Below are 17,206 nucleotides of genomic sequence, written 5' to 3' on the forward strand. Positions count from 1 at the left end.
TTCTCCTTTCCTAGAGGCAGGGACAGAGTCACAGTTGTATGGAATAATCCAAGTCATGCAGGCCTAGATTGTAATTTTCCAGAGAGACTGATAAAGCCTCATGCCCCTGTCTCCCCTGCCTGGGACTTGATGGAGCTGCATGTGTGAGTAGCAATCTATGCAATGTGGGTCCAAGATGACCACAGTTGCTCTGGTAGACTTCTGATTTTCAGTCTATGCCAGCCAAAGTTACCTGTAGGTACCTGTATAGGCTGGTACAGGGCTCCTCAGCCTCCTCCCTGTTAGAGTTGGGGTTGAAGCCTAGGCTAGGGCTACAGGCTGATCTGCGTGAAAGAAACTGGTTCCTGCCAGACAGTGAGATTTTCAGTCAGTCTAGTTTCCCCTCAAGCTGGTAGTAGAGTCAAAATGGCCACTACTGGCCTCTTTCTGACTTGGGCTGGTTCATACCCCAACTGTTCCCACAGTTATATCTTAGCCAGCTAAATCTACCAATCAGTAGCTGAAATCAGCACCCAACCGTCTCTTCCTCCCATGTTTCTGGGAAATGGAGCTTCCAATTCCAGCCACATAACAGCTCCTAGGGTGGCTCGTGCCACCAGAGTAGGATAATCACTAGCCTCTGTGGCTTGGCTTCTATTTTCCTGAAGAGGCTGGCCCAGGTCCCTGCAGCTTCCTCCCTGCTGGAGGTGGCACTGTGGCCCAGGCTAGAGCTGCAGTCTGGCCTGGATGGAAAGAAGCCAGTCCCCACTAGCACTGGGATTTTCAGTCTGCCCCACTTCCCCTTGTGCCAGGCGCAGAGTTAAGATGGTGGCTCCCGGCCTCTTACTAACTTGGACAGGATCAAACTTTAGCTGTTCTCAGGATTATACTGTAGCCCACTGAATTTATTCATCAGTAGCTGAAATTGGTGCCCAACCATCTCTTTCTCCCTCATTTTTGGGAAAGTGGAGCTTTCAATTACAGCAGTAGAACAGCTCCTGAGGCATTCCAGTGGAGGATGGGCACTAGCCTCCAGGGCGTGGAGTGCTCTACTTACAAGTCTTCTCTGCAGATGGGCAGTCTCCTCCTTCAAGGATGTTGCAGGAACCTCTTCTGGTCTCCTGGAGCCCCCAAACAGGTGCTTCAGCTAGCTCCAGAGAGCTATGGGTGTTTCCTAACTGCCCTGTAGCCGGAGCTGACTCTAGGAGCGCCCTACTCTGCCACCATCTTGCTGGTTCTCTCACAATTGATTTTTGTATGTGGCATGAGGCAGCATACCTAGCAAGGACATGAGGTAGCTTATAGAATCAAAGGAAGGTCTTCAGGAACCAGAACCAATCTGGGTCCCTTAGAAAAGAACAGGGCTACATGGTACCAAGACTGAATATCTCTCATCTTTACTTATTCTCTCTTACTGCTTAAGGGCTTTCTCAACATGTCAGATTATGTGACTGTAGTACTTCTTGGGTCACATCCTTAAACTTTCTAACTCATGATAGTAGCTAATCCCAACTCTGTTTAGATTTAAATGCCTATACTCTGCATTCAGGGGGCTGATTTTCTGTGTGTGTGTGTGTGTGTGTGTGTGTTTTGTCAGCCCTGGGTTATGGGCCCTTATTTATATGCGCCAGGAATTTTACCAGAAATAAACAGCAGTTTATCAAGTCTAGTTCTTATATGAGGTACTTTAAGGGAGCTGAGACTATACTTTGTGCATAGTAAGCACTAAATAAATATTTGTTCGATGAATAGAATAAATAGCCTCTTAATTTTTCAGGAATGTTTAAAATAAGGCCTGAAGCAGGAGGGAGAATACAAACCCATTTGCTTTGAACTCATTTTTATGATACATATTTGAAGACCATCCAAATTCTTAGTTTATAAGTTTAGGACTGTTGATTATAAGGGTTTATTAACTTAGAAGGTAATTCAACATTTTCTTTGTAACCTGCATTTCCTGAAATTTTCTGGACGGCCAGAGGCAGTATACTGGTATCTTGATAGCTGTGTGCAGCTTTCTGGAATTCTTGACTATGACTCTTTTATATGCTAGTACAGCCCATTTGGCCATTAGCCTGAATGTGGGCAAATTCACAAATATTCTTTAAAAATGCTGCAAAGGAAGAGAAGGTTACTTGATGTTGAAAGAAAATGTTTTTCTCCTTTGGAATTTATCTAACTCTGCACAGCAGGGCTTAGGCTCAATTTATTAGTTAGATCATTTAAGCACAAAATTTAAAATTGAAGTGTGACTCAATGTTAGTGAGGAAAGGGAAGTCATTCCCTGGGATTCCTAGTGTTCTAATTTTAACTCAAATATATTCAGTGCTAATATGTTACCCTTTGGGTCAAATGGAAGCCTCTCTTCTCCCCATTAGGTGCTTTAATCAGGAGAATTGTTTGAGTGGAAACACATGGAGGAAACAGAGAAGTAGAAAGAAGAAAATCTTCAGCTTCCTTTTCTAGGAGTTTGAATGAGGCAAATGACTTTCTATTTTTGTTTTTTGAAAGACATAGCTAAGGAAAAGTATTCATTGGCCTTTATAAAAACCTGACTTAGTACACGCAAAGCAAATTAGGTGGGATTTAGGCAGATAATATAAAAAGGAAATGATGTAGCCTCATTAATTGAAGATAGAGCATTGATGTGATGCACAATTTTCTCAGGTGCCAACATAACAGAGATTGATTCTGATCTTCTGTGAGTTACTTTCCCAACTGTTAATTTTTTCTTGTATTATCCTATTCCACCCCTTTCCTCACACACCTCACTTACCTTTCATACACTATTTCTTTTGTTTTTACCCAGAAGTTCAGAAACACAGTTAATGGCACGTGTAAATGTAGTTTCAGGGTAATAAGAATGTCAATTTTTCTCACTGGACCTCAAACTACTTGTAACTATAGCCAAGTGGTATCTAGGATTTCTTTTTTTTTTTTCAGCATTTGTTTTGTGGACACTTGGTTAAGAAAGTTAGTAGAGCTTAAAAATATTTTGCCTTTCTTACTGTTTCAATGTAAAATTTTAAACTTAGCTTACATTCTTAATTCATTTAAAAATTATAATCACAATAATGTTTCATAAATTTAGAGGGAAAAAAATTACATAATACCATCACCTTCTACCACATTAATGTGTGTATTTCTTTTCAGGCTTTTGTTATATGCATGCCTTTATGTAATAAAAGTTATTACTTAATTTTGAGATTAGAATTTTTGTAATTAAAGAGAATGTAATGCAAATGAAGAATCTGTACCTTTTACTTAGTTCAGGGAATCACCTCTTGGTGATAAGGATCAGAAAATCACTATTTTCTGAAGTTCTATTAGTTTTAAACTTGCCATACTGAGATGATGATTTTAAATACTCGTTTATTCTGGGTAGTAAGAAGTAATTTCATCTTTTAATGTTGAGGACAGCTTACAATTGTTACTTGTGTGGCAGCAAGTCTATAATCTAGAATCATTTTATCTTTGTAAATATTAATTTTTAACTGTTGTTAGGAAACACAAAACAAAAAAAAAGAAACAAATTCTGAAACCTAAATTTCGTTGTTATAAACAATGCAGCTTTGGATTATGTTCTATTATTAAAACAGTAGTGTAAAATGTTTTTATGTGCAAGGAAAAAAAAACTCCTTAAAATGAAGTAATCACTTCCTGTTTCACTTTTTATTTTCTTTTCGCAGGAAGAGCTTTGTCTCTCACTAGGAGTTGCTTTAAATCTCTGAGAAGGTCTGTTCTGAATTTACTACTTCTGGAACGGAAAGATCCCTTTTAACTGTATGCTTTGTTCTCTCAAAACCTTCTGTCAGTTGAGCAACACGCTGCTACTGTTAAAAATAAATAAATAAATAAAAAAGCGCTGAGTAATGCTGGAGCCTTCTCATGTGGCTGATGCAAACCTGAAGAATTTACATCATCATTTAGCTGGAGTAAGTTGGTGTGACAGCCAGGAGCTTAAATACAAGCCCATGAGGAAGCTGAGCCGGTTTCTAATGATAGGGCGGCCGAGCAGCCGCAGCAGCAGGGGTAGGACGAGGAGGTGGAGGACAGGAGCGCGCTAGGAACACACAGGTGTTCCTCAGGAGTAATTAGACAGCCGGGAAGAATAAAATACCCCTTTGCGTTTTTACCTGTGAACACAATAGCACTGAGAAAGACAATCCGAAAACAGAGAGGAAGAGATCGATCCGTAGAGACTCCAAAGTTGAGAGTTTGTTTGGTTTTGCTGTTCCTCTGTTTTCGCTTTCCCCTGTGGGTCACTGCTATGGTCAGGAAGCCTGCCGTGGCCACCCTTTCCAATGCAGGCTACCTGCAGGGAGGCGCTCACGGAAGGCTGCCTGCCGTGGGCGGCAAGGAGCCGCCCGGGCAGGAGAAAGTGGTGCTGAAGAAGAAAATCACGTTACTGAGGGGAATCTCCATCATCATTGGCACCATCATCGGAGCAGGAATCTTCATCTCTCCTAAGGGCGTGCTCCAGAACACAGGCAGCGTGGGCATGTCCCTGGTTATCTGGACAGCCTGCGGGGTCCTTTCACTCTTTGGTGAGTGCGACTTCTGCGGGGGCGTGCTGTGGGGCTGAGCAGTTTGCTCTCCGGGAATGCAGAGGGCAATTTTTAAGGAGTGACTAGCAAAGGCTCCTCCAAACTCTCTGAGTTTTTGCTTAAGTGTGTGAACTGCCCAGACAGCGACTGTTAGCAAAATTCTGAGTTCCCTCAAATTGCTGCCTGCAGGTTGTACTCTCTTTTCCTAAAACAAGTATTTTCTGACTGTTCCCTGTGGCAACAAAAACAAAGGCTAACTTTGATGATTCAGGAAAATACACAGAAGCTTTCTGTCCTTGGAAGTTGTGTTTCCTTACGTATGTTGTATGTTGGGGGCATCCTGGCAGCTGGCACACTGAATGAAAACACCTGTGAACTGAAAAGCAGCATGGCCAGTTTAGACACAGAACTCAGCAGAAATTTTACTGAATTTTTATGGGCAAAACGGATGGGTGGCAGTAGTTTCCTTTTTAAAATTTTAACTTCATACACTTGCCAGTTTCTAATACTCTTTCAAAAGTCCTTGATGTGGAAAGATGTGACATGGCATATAACTCAGACCCTATCATAAATAGGAATATTGCGATGGCCTGAGCCTATTTCAAATTTTTTCAACCTTTCATCTCCTTCAGTACCTATAAACTTTTGCAACATGTGTTGTGAAAATTCAACTGGGTGATGGTTTGCCATTTTTGCTGAGATCTATAGCTCCCTGTGTCTCAAGGAATATAGATAATTTGTCTACCTGTTCACTGAGTTAATCTGAACAGAACTGGTAGAAGAATATGATCATTAATTTTTCTTCAAAATTTAGATTTATTGTATTGACCTGAGAATTAAAGGTAAGGGGCTACAAATGTCATCTCATGAGTTGGGCAAATTACTGTAAAGCTGCCTGAGTTAGTTGGAAAAGTAACAAAATCTTGTAAAGGGTGAAAAAAAAAAAAGCAAAACAAATAAAAACCCATAAAACTAAGTTTGATTTCTGCAGTAGGGTAAATTTCTGAAATATATTTATGCTTCTCTGGAAAATAGTGTACTTTGATTCCAAAAGACACACTTTGTTAAAGGTTCTAATTCTGTCCTAACTCTAAGACCAAGTACTTACTATTCATCCTACACATCCTTGACCATTCATTCTTTTTATTCATTCATGGGTTTCAGCATTCATCTATAGAACCCAAATTTCCACTATTAGGAAGGAGGCATTTAAGTAAAACTTGTTAAATCAAATTCTTGGTTAACATACAAAAATCATTTCTAAGTATTTAAAAAGAGTTGTGTCATTTATGTCAATAGCATGTGATTTATAAATATTTAGTGACACTTGTGTATGATTATTTTCCCTGTTCTATCCTTCATCCTTGTAGAAGACTTTGGATTTATGGTTATAAAAAACTCTGATAGAAACATTAACTACTATTAATATTGAAATGGTTCTGGTATAAATGTTTATAGATAAACAAAGGGAAATCTAATTGTTGATCTTCTTAAATGACTTTGTGCACCCTTAACCTTTAATGTTATTACAGCATTTGGTATACTCAGAAAAAGTCATTGTCTAACAGGGAAAACCATAACCAATTGCCTAGACTTTGCATACCTGTATGTATATAGCTCCCACTATGTGATTAGATTTTTGAAAAAATTTAAAGAAGGTTATATGTAATGCTCTGAACAGTGATGTTGATTTGTATTATGAAAATATATTTATTCATAAATATCTCATATCAAGCAGAAGAAGTTCACCAGGAAAATACCAGCCCAGTGGGCGACCTAAGGTTGTACTTATGTTGGTATTCTTTGCTTACTAATTACAGGGGTGTGTGCGCGTGTTAATTTACTTATCTATATTTGCATTGCATTTGTCACTTTAGTTACTAGGAGGTTTTTTGTTTTTTGTTTTTTTGACAAAAGTGCCTCCCTAATAAGAAACAAAGCAAAAATGAAAGGAAAAAACAATTATTTCTTTTTAAAACTCAATAGAATTCTGGAGTTAAGTATAAGGAATCTGTGTATTTGGTTTTCAATTTTTTTTTTTTTTTAAATCCAGCGTCAATACTACATCCTGTTTGAACTTTTTCCCATCTAGGGAAAATGGTTCTAGAGCTTGAGACCTTTAAATGAAAAACTCATTCCTCTAGCAACCATCCTGGAGGTACAGCAAAGCATAGTATACACAGGACTAGGTACTGATTCTCTGGCAATAAAGTCTGAGCACTTAAGACTCTTTCCAATAACGTTTTAAATTGGATGCTTTTCTGGCCAGCATACAATCATGGTGAATGGTTCCCAACAAGGTGAGCAGCAACTAGTTAGTTAGATATAAGTATGCAGAGTATCTCAGTGGCTCCCAAACATCAGTGTGAAAACTAGTTACTGTTACTTTGGAATCCACCTGTGGGAGTTTTACACAAATAGAGATTCTTGTACCCCTCTCTATTGGAGAGTCTGGTTTAGTGGGTCCGAGGTGTGGCCTTAGACAGAGGTTCTTAACAAGGGGCCTGTGAGCTTGAACTGAAATTCAAAAAAACGTTATTCTTGTGAGGATGTGTTGGTGTGGGTGTGATATATTTACAGTATAGTATGGAGTTAGTAAAGGTCTATGATTTTCACCTGACTGGTCCGTGGAACAGAAAAGGATAATGACCCCTTCCTTAGAGGCTATTTTTGTTTGATTGTTTTAAAGTTAAATATTCTTCCAAGGTGATTCTGATGTAGTGCAAGTTTCAGAAATCAGAGAAATGGCATTGAGATTTCATTGGATATCCAAATTATATTCATTTTGAACAGTTCTATCTGCAGCTTTACTGACTAGTAATAATTTTCCACACTTTTTATCTCTGAGGTAGGTTAGACAAAAATTGTGTGTTACATTTGGCCTCTTAGCAACAGGAATAGAAATTTTCATATAACTTCAAGGTATATTTTTCATTGGATAGCTAGTTACTTGCTCAAATGGAATTAGTGTAGCTGTATTTCATTAGGGACTTGCCATGCATCAGGCCCAATGTTGTCCTGGGCACACAATGTGTGCCCACAATCTCCTGTCAAACAGTATCGATATTTCCGTTGTACAGGGGATGAAACTGAGGTTTGGGGTGGCTATATAACTTGCCCAAGGTCCATGTGAATTTTACTCATAAATATTAAGGTCTTGACTTCTAATCTATTTTACTTAATGTACAGAAATATAAATTCAATCATATCTTTTTAAAAAAGATTGCCATTATGCTCTTTCAACCACTCAGAAATGTATACTTCAAAAAGACAAGAAAACCTTTATCTTGTTCCTAGAAAGAGATTATCTGAGTCGATATTCATTTTGTTGACATAATAAATATGCCCTACAAATTAAATGAAATCTTGAAAGGCTTAGAATCCATACTTTTCTGAAGAACAGATAAAGCTTGTTTATTTTGATTTGCCATAGAAAACAATTTGTTTATAGAGTTTTCAGTATAATGAGGTCAGTCTAAAATGATTCCTTATCCTGGCATGGAGTTGTATTCTTCTAAAAATAGGTCATTATAATTGGCATCTGCCTTGTCTTTTCCTTTATTTCAAGGTTTGAGGTTCTAAATTCAGAAACATAGGATATCATTTTAGAAGTTTGCCTCTACCATCTCAAGAAAAATTGCATTGTTCTAATGAATGAACACAATTTAGGGGAAGTTACAAGAGGTACTTGGTGACTCTTAGCAATTAGCTGGCCATTGTTTGTCTTGAAACAAACAAGGCTGTCATTCAGACCAGAAGTGGCAGTTACATTGCAGGCAATACAACCAGTGTTGCATCAATTCTACTGTGGGGTGACTTGATAATATATTAAATTTACGCTTTGTATCATAAATATTGCACAGGTGCCTTGTCCTATGCTGAATTGGGAACAACTATAAAGAAGTCTGGTGGTCATTATACATACATTCTGGAAGTCTTTGGCCCATTACCAGCTTTTGTACGAGTCTGGGTGGAACTGCTCATAATACGGTAAGAAATAGAAAACAAATACGGGAAAGTAAACTTCGTTGTATCATTTATCTAATTCAACCTGATTATTTTAAACTAATAGGTATATACATGTCATTTGGTATGTTGAAAACATGTCTACTTCAGTACATGAAATCTTTGATAAAATGTCTTTCTGAATTAATAATTTTTATGTAGTTATCGTCATGGTAGTGGTTTACCAACCACATTAAACCTTTAAAGGATCTGTTTTTCTTCAGTCTTCAGTTACTCTCTGATATTTCTAGGAAGAATGTTGGCTTGAAACTATATGAAGCATGAAAATGGACCTTGATGAATCAAACTTTTTGGCTGACCAGACATAATAAAATGTTATACTAGAAATTGGAATTTTCTTTTATTATAGATCACACCATTAAGTCATTTAAGTTTACTCAATTTTTGTGATGAAGGAGCTTCTGTGACTAACAGCTTGGTGTATCACTCAGTCTTACGCCTTACAAAAACTAAAAGTTTACTTGACATAAATGACTCACTTCCTCATATTAAGCAAATCAGTGAACTACAGTTGTGAACATTTTTTTTATTATTGTTGTGGAAACGTATTCCTCTTTCTGATTGTCTTGGTTTAAAATCAACCAAATAGTGCTAAGTCACTCTGAATAGCAATTTTCCTAAAACTCTGTGGGAAACTTCTGACGTCATAAGAGCATTTTACAGTACCGTGATTCCTTAAGGTTAACTGATTCAAAAACATGTGAATGATCTGATTACAGAACTTAACAAGATAGCTAGAGAAACTTACTCTTACTGTAAGCTTATCAGACATGCCCAGTTGAGATCTCATGTGAACTTTTATCCTTTCTTTTACAGTAATCTACAAGATACAGAGCTAATTAATATTGACTCGTGATTTTTATGATCCTACAAGTCTAATTTTAACAGTTTTAGAATAGTATTTTTTAAATCTGTTCTTGTTAAACAATTCTGAATTATTTAGAATGTGTTATAATGAAATAATAGTAAAGAAGTGTTTTCTTCATTCTCTAAAATCCTCTATCTAGAATGTGCCTTCTGCTCCTTCCTGATTATCTGAATCTTATATACTCTTCAAAGGCCAACTCACGTCTTATGTTTTCTACAGTTAATTTCCTGTTCACCCTAGTTTATAGCATTTCTTTCCTCTCTTCATTCTGAGAAATACAGCCAATGCTTCTCATCTGACATTTAACATGATACCTTGAATTCTTACTTAATATTTTAGGCATCTGTGTTCTGTTTTGCTGTCAAACCTGCAATATTTCATGCACATAAGATCAGGTCTCACACTTTTATGCAACCCTTATATTGCTTTTAGTGCCCTGCATATTGTAGATATTACATTATTTTTGTATTTGACTGCAAGTTTAACGTCACAATATATTGAATACAATACAGTCAGCATCCAAATGAGTGTACTACCTATTTAGAGAACTGACCTGTCAGGATCAGATATACTTGGGATCTCATATACTTGGACTCGAATCCCTTTTTGTCCATGTATTTGTTGTGTGATTTTTGGCTAATTGTTTGGCCTTTCTAAGCCTCCTCTGTAGAATGAACACAATCACGCCATCTGTAGTAGCACAGATACAGTGCTCATCCATATATGTATCCCTTTTACAAACTGCTGCTGAATGGGATGGACAAGGCAAAGAGTTCTAAAGTGAAATGAGCCACAATACCTTCTCCCAAATATCTCACACTCAATTTTGCTTTAATTGCAAAAAGCTGCCTCACGATGTTTGAGCATGTGTACATTGTCGGGTTTTTTTTCACATAGAAAATTGCCTAGATAAGTTCTAGAGGAATCCTTGATGTGTTCATATCTCCCTTTGTAATAATGGACTCATATTTCTGGGTTGGTCTTTCATATAGGTAGAACAATGCTTCTGTTGATACCTAAGTACTTTAGCACTTCTGTTACAAATACCCATGATACTGAAATTCTCCCCATTAAAATTATACTTCTATATTAAGCCAAACTTGCCAGAAATAATTTATAAAACAAACATTTCTAGAAAAGAAATATCACCCATCAGTACATAGCAGGAGTCAATAGATTGAATCACTCATTCAATATTTAATGAGTTCCTACTATATTGCAGACATTATACTAACACCACGGGTAAAGCAGTGATTAAGATGGACAAAGTCTTGTCCTTGTAGAGCTCAGGGTCTAGTGGGGGAAATAGCCATCAGCCAAGAAATCACATAGGTGACTATAAACTTGCTGCTGTGATAAGCACTGTGTAAGGGGAGCCGTGGGCTTCTGTAAAAGGATCTGACCCAGCCAGAGGGCCTGGACAAGGGAAGATTGAACTAAGATCTGAAGTGGAATTGTCAATGGATTAAAGAGGCTCCAGGCAGAGACTCTTAAGATCTCTTGAGGGGAGGAAGCAGAGGGAAAAGGTAGACAAAGCGTACACCAGATAGAGCCTTAGGTACAATAATGGTTTTTGTATCCTAAGTGTGGGTTTTTTTTTTTTTAAGGTTTATTTTATTTATTTATTTCTCTCCCCTTTCCCCCCACACCCTCCCCACCCTGGTTGTCTGTTCTCTGTGTCTATTTTCTGCGTCTTCTTCTTTGTCCGTTTCTGTTGTTGTCAGCGGCACAGGAATCTGTGTTTCTTTTTGTTGCGTCATCTTGTTGTGTCAGCTCTCCGTGTGGGCGGTGCCATTCTTAGGCAGGCTGAACTTTTTTCCTGCTGGGCGGCTCTCCTTACTGGGCGCACTGCTTGCGCGTGGGGCTCCCCTACGCGGGGGACACCCTGTGTGGCACGGCACTCATTGCGCGCATCAGCACTGCGCATGGGCCAGCTCCACACGGGTCAGGGAGGCCCCGGGTTTGAACAGTGGACCTCCTGTGTGGTAGACAGACGCCCTAACCACTGGGCCAAGTCAGCACCCTAAGTGTGTTTTGAAAGTACTAAAATGACATGATGAGAGATGATTTACACAACCCAAATTTTCAGAAATGGTAAAGAGCAGGAAAAAGTAGTTTTGTTTATAGGGAAGATAGGAGGCTCTCTGTGAAAATGAGAATTAAGAAGTTTGTGATGCTCTGGGATCAGCAGATTAAGATTGGGAATACATAAAAATGATCGATTTTCTAATAATCTTGGGATAAGGCTAGGGTGTTCAGTAACCAGAAGAAGGAAGAGAAGCTGAATGGGAAGGTTAGCATGAGAAACTGGATAATTCCATGGGCTTACATTTTAACTAAAGGAAATATATACATTAAAATAAAAAGGCCTGTGTAATTTTCTCTTAGAAATATTTGAAGAATTAAATTATAATGGTTTGTTACATGCTTTACTATACATCTGAACTTTTTAGTTTTCTTTTTCTATGCATGCTTTCTCAATTATATGAAATTATAAGAGTTGTATTGTATTTCAACTTATACTTTGAATATTGCTGTGGAATTAAGAATAACCACTTGGCTCTTTAAGTTATCAGCTATACAAGAAAATAATAAGAATAATGAAAGATTATATTTGCAAAGAATATTATGAACACTAAAAAAGGCCAATCTTTATGTTTATTCTAGTATAACCCAGTCCATTAAATCCGTATCAGTTAACAAATTCATGCTGTGACTAAAATTCAGTTGTTGACTCACCCAGAAGGAAGACTGCTTCTTGTGAGCATGATACTGTCAGGATCTCAAGCAATAACTAGATCCTGTGGAAACAAAGAGCCAAATCTGGAAGAACAGCAGCAAAGTAGATAGTACCCAGCCTTGTGCCTGAGAAGATGTGAAGGTTAAAAATGTAGCCTGTAGTGTTATTGGCAGTATTTCATTTAGAATGTCCATGACAACCTAGCCAAATACGGAGTTCTAAATATTATGGACTTTCTTACTGAACATGTTCCCTGTGTTGAATAATAGTACTTTGAGGTAGAAAAAGTTTAGTAGAAATGCTATTTATTTTTTCCTGTAGTTAACCTCAATTTTTTTTTGGCCAGTCCTGCAGCCACTGCTGTGATATCCCTTGCTTTTGGACGTTATATTCTGGAACCATTTTTCACTCAATGTGAAATTCCGGATCTTGCAATCAAGCTCATTACAGCTGTGGGCATAAGTGAGTATTATAGGTACAAACATGAAAAAGAAAAAAAAATAGCGATCAGAGACAAAGTTTCTTCTGTCTTCTTGCATGGTAGGACTGCTCCCAACATCAGGTTCTTTTGCTTACCGTTCTTTGTTAACTTTGTGTTGGAGAATAAAGTAAAAAGTGAGAATTCGGAATGATCCCTGATATTATATTACATATGAGATTTTGCATTTGGTCAATACATAGGATGGCCAATCTTTTAAAATATACAAAAATCACCTTGTTAGTAAAATATTAAATGAATTGTATATGAAGGGACTGGAAGATGAAATCCAGTTATCTTATGGATATTTAAATTAAAAATTATCCTACCTCAACAACAAGATGTTGAATTATAACTCACTTATCCTCATGAAGTTATGTTTACGTGCTAGGTGTATGCATTATATTCATACATTGTTTAATGTTAGCAGCTATCATTCTCAGTGTCATGGTTTTAGCTGCCAATTAACGGTCATGTTAAAAGTCTTTTTTCAAGATTTGATTAACAGTAGTATGCCTCAGTTTTTCTTCTTATACTTCAAATTAGGAAGTTATTCATTATTTATCCATGGATAAAAGAGAAATTTCAGAATCTTAGAATGTTTTAAAAAAGGAAATAGAAAAGAGGAACATGCACAAAATTACGTGAGTGTTATGATGCCAAATATGACTAAGTTCCTGATAGAGTCCAGAATATTCAAACCTTTGAATATTGTGGGAAAGATGAATTTAATTTTAGATGCTAACTGAATGCTGTTTGAGGAATCAATATGGTCACATTTGATTATGTTTTAACTACTCAGAAATAGAAAGCTACATGGGAATAACCGAACTGTATACTCATGAAAGAATTTTTATTCATGTGTGGCTAAAATGTTTCAGTAGAACATTGAAGAGAACATGACACATTCGCAGTAGAAAGGTGAGTGGTTAGTTTTCAGAAAAGAGGAATTACACGTAAAAATGTCTCTAGTAGATCTATTTCAGAATTAAATTCATGGTTTCATCCTGCATTTTTTGCTTTATCAGCAAAGATGTAAACACAACTTATGCTTCTGTAAAACCTCTGAGAAAAGGGCAAAGAGAAATATTCATAGTAGACATTTCTGAGTTCTGGAGAGGTAATGGTTGAGTATAGTTGTACTTGATTCATTTTGCCCTTAAAACTTACCAGAGATAGAAGACTTGGGGGCAAATCACTTAACCTTTTGCACCTCAGTATTCTTATCTGTAAACCATACAAGTGTCATAAGGCTTAATGACATCAATTGAGACAACGTATAAAGTGTTTGAAGTGATGCCTACAGTTTAGTAAGAACACAATACAAATTGAAGTTATTTCTCCACTCCTCTGCTGGGAGAACATCCAAGTTCCAAGAACTTTTTCACTGCAGTTTTTTTAGCCTCTTGCACAACTCCTAGCTCATTGTTTGTGCTTAATAAATATTTGTTAACTGATCGATTTTATGAGAAGAGACTAAAAACTTCTCTCTAGAAGAAAAGACTAAGTCATTCATTCCCCTTGCTAAACTTGGGGATTACACATCACCAGTTTTCTAAGGCAGCAGGAAAATGGCAGTGAAAGGAAATAGAGTTTGTTGGACAAGATGTTCCACTCTAACACTTTGAAATTTTGTGGAATGAACCATCTTAGCATCATGCTTATAGCACACGTTCTGGAGGCAAACAACCTGACATTGAAACTTCATGTCACAATTTATTTGTTTTATGTTTTTGCCCTAATTAACTCAAATCTTTAAACCTCTATTTACTGGTAAATTGCTTATGAAAAGATAATCTATCTTGTGTGACTGTAAGAAAGATGAAATTAAATAAGATTTTTAAAGCCTTTAGCAGAGTACCTTGTCCATAGCAAGTTGTTTGTTTGTTTGTTTATTTGTTTGCTTGTTTGTTTAAATACTGGGTCAGGGTGGGCCAGGGATTAAACCTGGGACCTCCTATGTGGGAAGCCAGCCTTCAACCACTGTCATATCAGCTCCCCAAGGTGTTCTGTTTGTTTGTTTGTTTTGCTTGTTGTTTGTTTTTTCATGTTTAGGAGGCACCAGGAACCAAACCCAGAAGCTCCCATGTGGGAGGCAGGTGCTCAGCTACGTTAGCCACCATCTGCTTCCCCATAGTAACTTCTTGATAAATCTGGTGATTCATTAAGGGATTGGGCTAACAGCCATTGTTTTATTCCATAATTTTCTTGACCCTTAAATGACTGATGCAGAATTATATCACAATTATTATGCTATAAAAAGAAGGGTAAGGGTAGCATTTTGGGGACCTCTGTAAATTAAAAATAGATGTTACTAATTAAAACTGAAAATCAGAAGACTTTAAGTAGATCTTAGGCAAATGTTTAAAAATCCACAAATATTGCCACTTTGGACTTGAAATTAGATGAATAATGATAACATATTACTATTTTGATAACTTAACTCTCCTCATTTATCCCAATTCTGTTAAATTTTTAAAAGAAAATTTTTATATTTTAAAGAATTAAATGATAACTGTACAAACCAAAAGTTTTAAAGCAATTATGTGCAAGGACATCTAGGGTTTAAAAATCTTTTATAGTAGGAATTGGAAGGATAGAAGAGTTGACAAAGAGCCCGAGTCATGCTTGGATGAACCTAGATATTTCCTTCCATTTTTGCTACTAGTTATTGCATTAGTTTATAAATACTGATGCTCCTTTTGCAACCTTGAGACCTGGGAAGGAACTGTGTTCCAATAATCCTAAGCAGAGTACTGAAAGAGAAAACTGGGTATTCTCATGACTAAGTGGTAGGTAACATAAATCAGTGGTCTAATTGGGAAAGTCAAACTGTCTTTGAGAAGAATTTAGCTTTAATAGAGCAGTAGGGGGTAGAAATGGAGAATGAGAAGGAGAATTTTACCTGGAGGCAAATCTCTCACATCCAACATTCTTCAAAGTGAGTATAGGTTATTTCTGCCTGCTTGGGGTGGAAGGTTGGTAAGATATAGAAAATAGAGTTTAATTGCATGAATTGCTTCCCTGTGTTCCCTGGGGAAGAAGAATGGGGTGGTTTGAAACCTCTAGCTCAAATATAAAAGATGAGCAAACCAGAAGGATCTTATTACTATCAAATCAGAAAAAAGCCTTTTAAACTTTAACTGTTAACTACCCATTTGAGAAATGATGCTAATATAGGGGTGGGAGATACTAAATGCTAACTTATTCCCATTTTTTTTTAAGTATGCTACTTCCTTTTTGTCACATTAGTAAAGATAAGTAATTTTGCTTATCCTAAATCTGGTCTTGTAAGTAGAAATCATGGGTCAGGCACAGGAAAGTTTATTTGGGAATCCTTGTATATTCATATCTGGCTGATTTCCTCTGCCCCAGTCCTGACAGCATTCCTTTTACCTGCTGTGGAAGTCCATGGGTTGTCACTACTCTTGTTACTTCAGAAGGCATTGAAGTGTGTTTGTTATTTAAAAGGATATTTAATCTGTTGTTCTGTGGTGTCCTGAAGCTAGACCCTACATATATATACATTTGAATGGCTGAATACTTTAAAAGCAAGCATTTGCCTTCACATATAAGATCTAGTCCCTGACCCATGCCTAACAGCCTGAGTGTCACTTTCCTTACTAGTAAAAGGTGAGTAATAAGCCCCACCCAACTTCTCATACCTTATAGGAGTAACTGGGAGGAACAAAGAAAATAACCTTTGTGGTTGTGTTGTGGAATAAATATAACAACAAGTAGTTCTACAAATGTATTCTTTCTTTTTCAAAATTGTCTCATCACTAAGTCATATGAAAGAAAATAAAATGTAGGACTAGCTCTCTCTTAACATTCCAAATATAGCACCAGGGGTGACTCTGTTTAAATCTTCTGAAGCATGGCCTTACCTATTCCATTTCTACCATAACTAAATTATGGAGATAACCATTTCTTTGGTAGATATGTGTAGCACCCAAATACACAAATACAGAGGAAGAACCACCATATCCTCTGAGGGGATGACAGACAAAATGTGGAATGTAAATGTCCACAAATTCCAGCCAAGGTAAACATGAACCTTTGCAGAGAGGAAGCACCAACACGAGTTTGAGAAAACTAAATATGCTCAGGATATCAGAGATGTCTTTTTGAGCTACTTCCTCAATTGTTACCTATGAGTTAGTGGTCAAAGTGCAGACTCTCGAGTCAGACTATCTGGGCTCCAATCCTATCTCCACACTGCTACCTGTGTGAACATTAGCAAATTAAATAATAGTCCATGTGCCCGCTCCTAATCTGAAAAATAAGGCCAATAATGGTAATGACTTCATAGAGATATGAGAATTAAATAACATTATCCATGTAAATTCTTTGCATAATGTCTGCCATGTGATAATAGTTTATATTTATTTAATGCTTAATATTTTAATTCCCAATAGTAAGATCCTAATTAGAAATAGTCTTCCTGATTTGAAAGGTGTTTATTGCTATACAACCTCTCTGAAATAAATGCATCCAAGAAATGGGTGCTAACAAAGAGATAAAGGCAACAGTGACCGCTGTCAAAAAAAGCAGTGGAAAAAATCCCC

The 17,206-nt window shown here is 37.1% G+C and overlaps 1 protein-coding gene across 1 annotated transcript in view; it reads left to right on the top strand.

Annotated features, from left to right (window-relative positions):
• Positions 1–1,006: 1,006 nt before the first annotated feature.
• The window catches only part of SLC7A11 (solute carrier family 7 member 11), a 70,912-nt gene continuing 54,712 nt past the window's right edge, over positions 1,007–17,206 (top strand). Inside the window, exons 1-4 of the mRNA XM_004471969.3 lie at positions 1,007–1,117; positions 3,669–4,526; positions 8,390–8,516; positions 12,507–12,622. Of these exons, the coding sequence (XP_004472026.1) occupies positions 4,250–4,526; positions 8,390–8,516; positions 12,507–12,622 (520 nt within the window). The 5' untranslated portion in view covers positions 1,007–1,117; positions 3,669–4,249. The remainder of the gene's footprint in view (positions 1,118–3,668; positions 4,527–8,389; positions 8,517–12,506; positions 12,623–17,206) is intronic.

Source organism: Dasypus novemcinctus, chromosome 1, assembly GCF_030445035.2.
Source record: "Dasypus novemcinctus isolate mDasNov1 chromosome 1, mDasNov1.1.hap2, whole genome shotgun sequence".
NCBI lineage: Eukaryota > Metazoa > Chordata > Mammalia > Cingulata > Dasypodidae > Dasypus > Dasypus novemcinctus.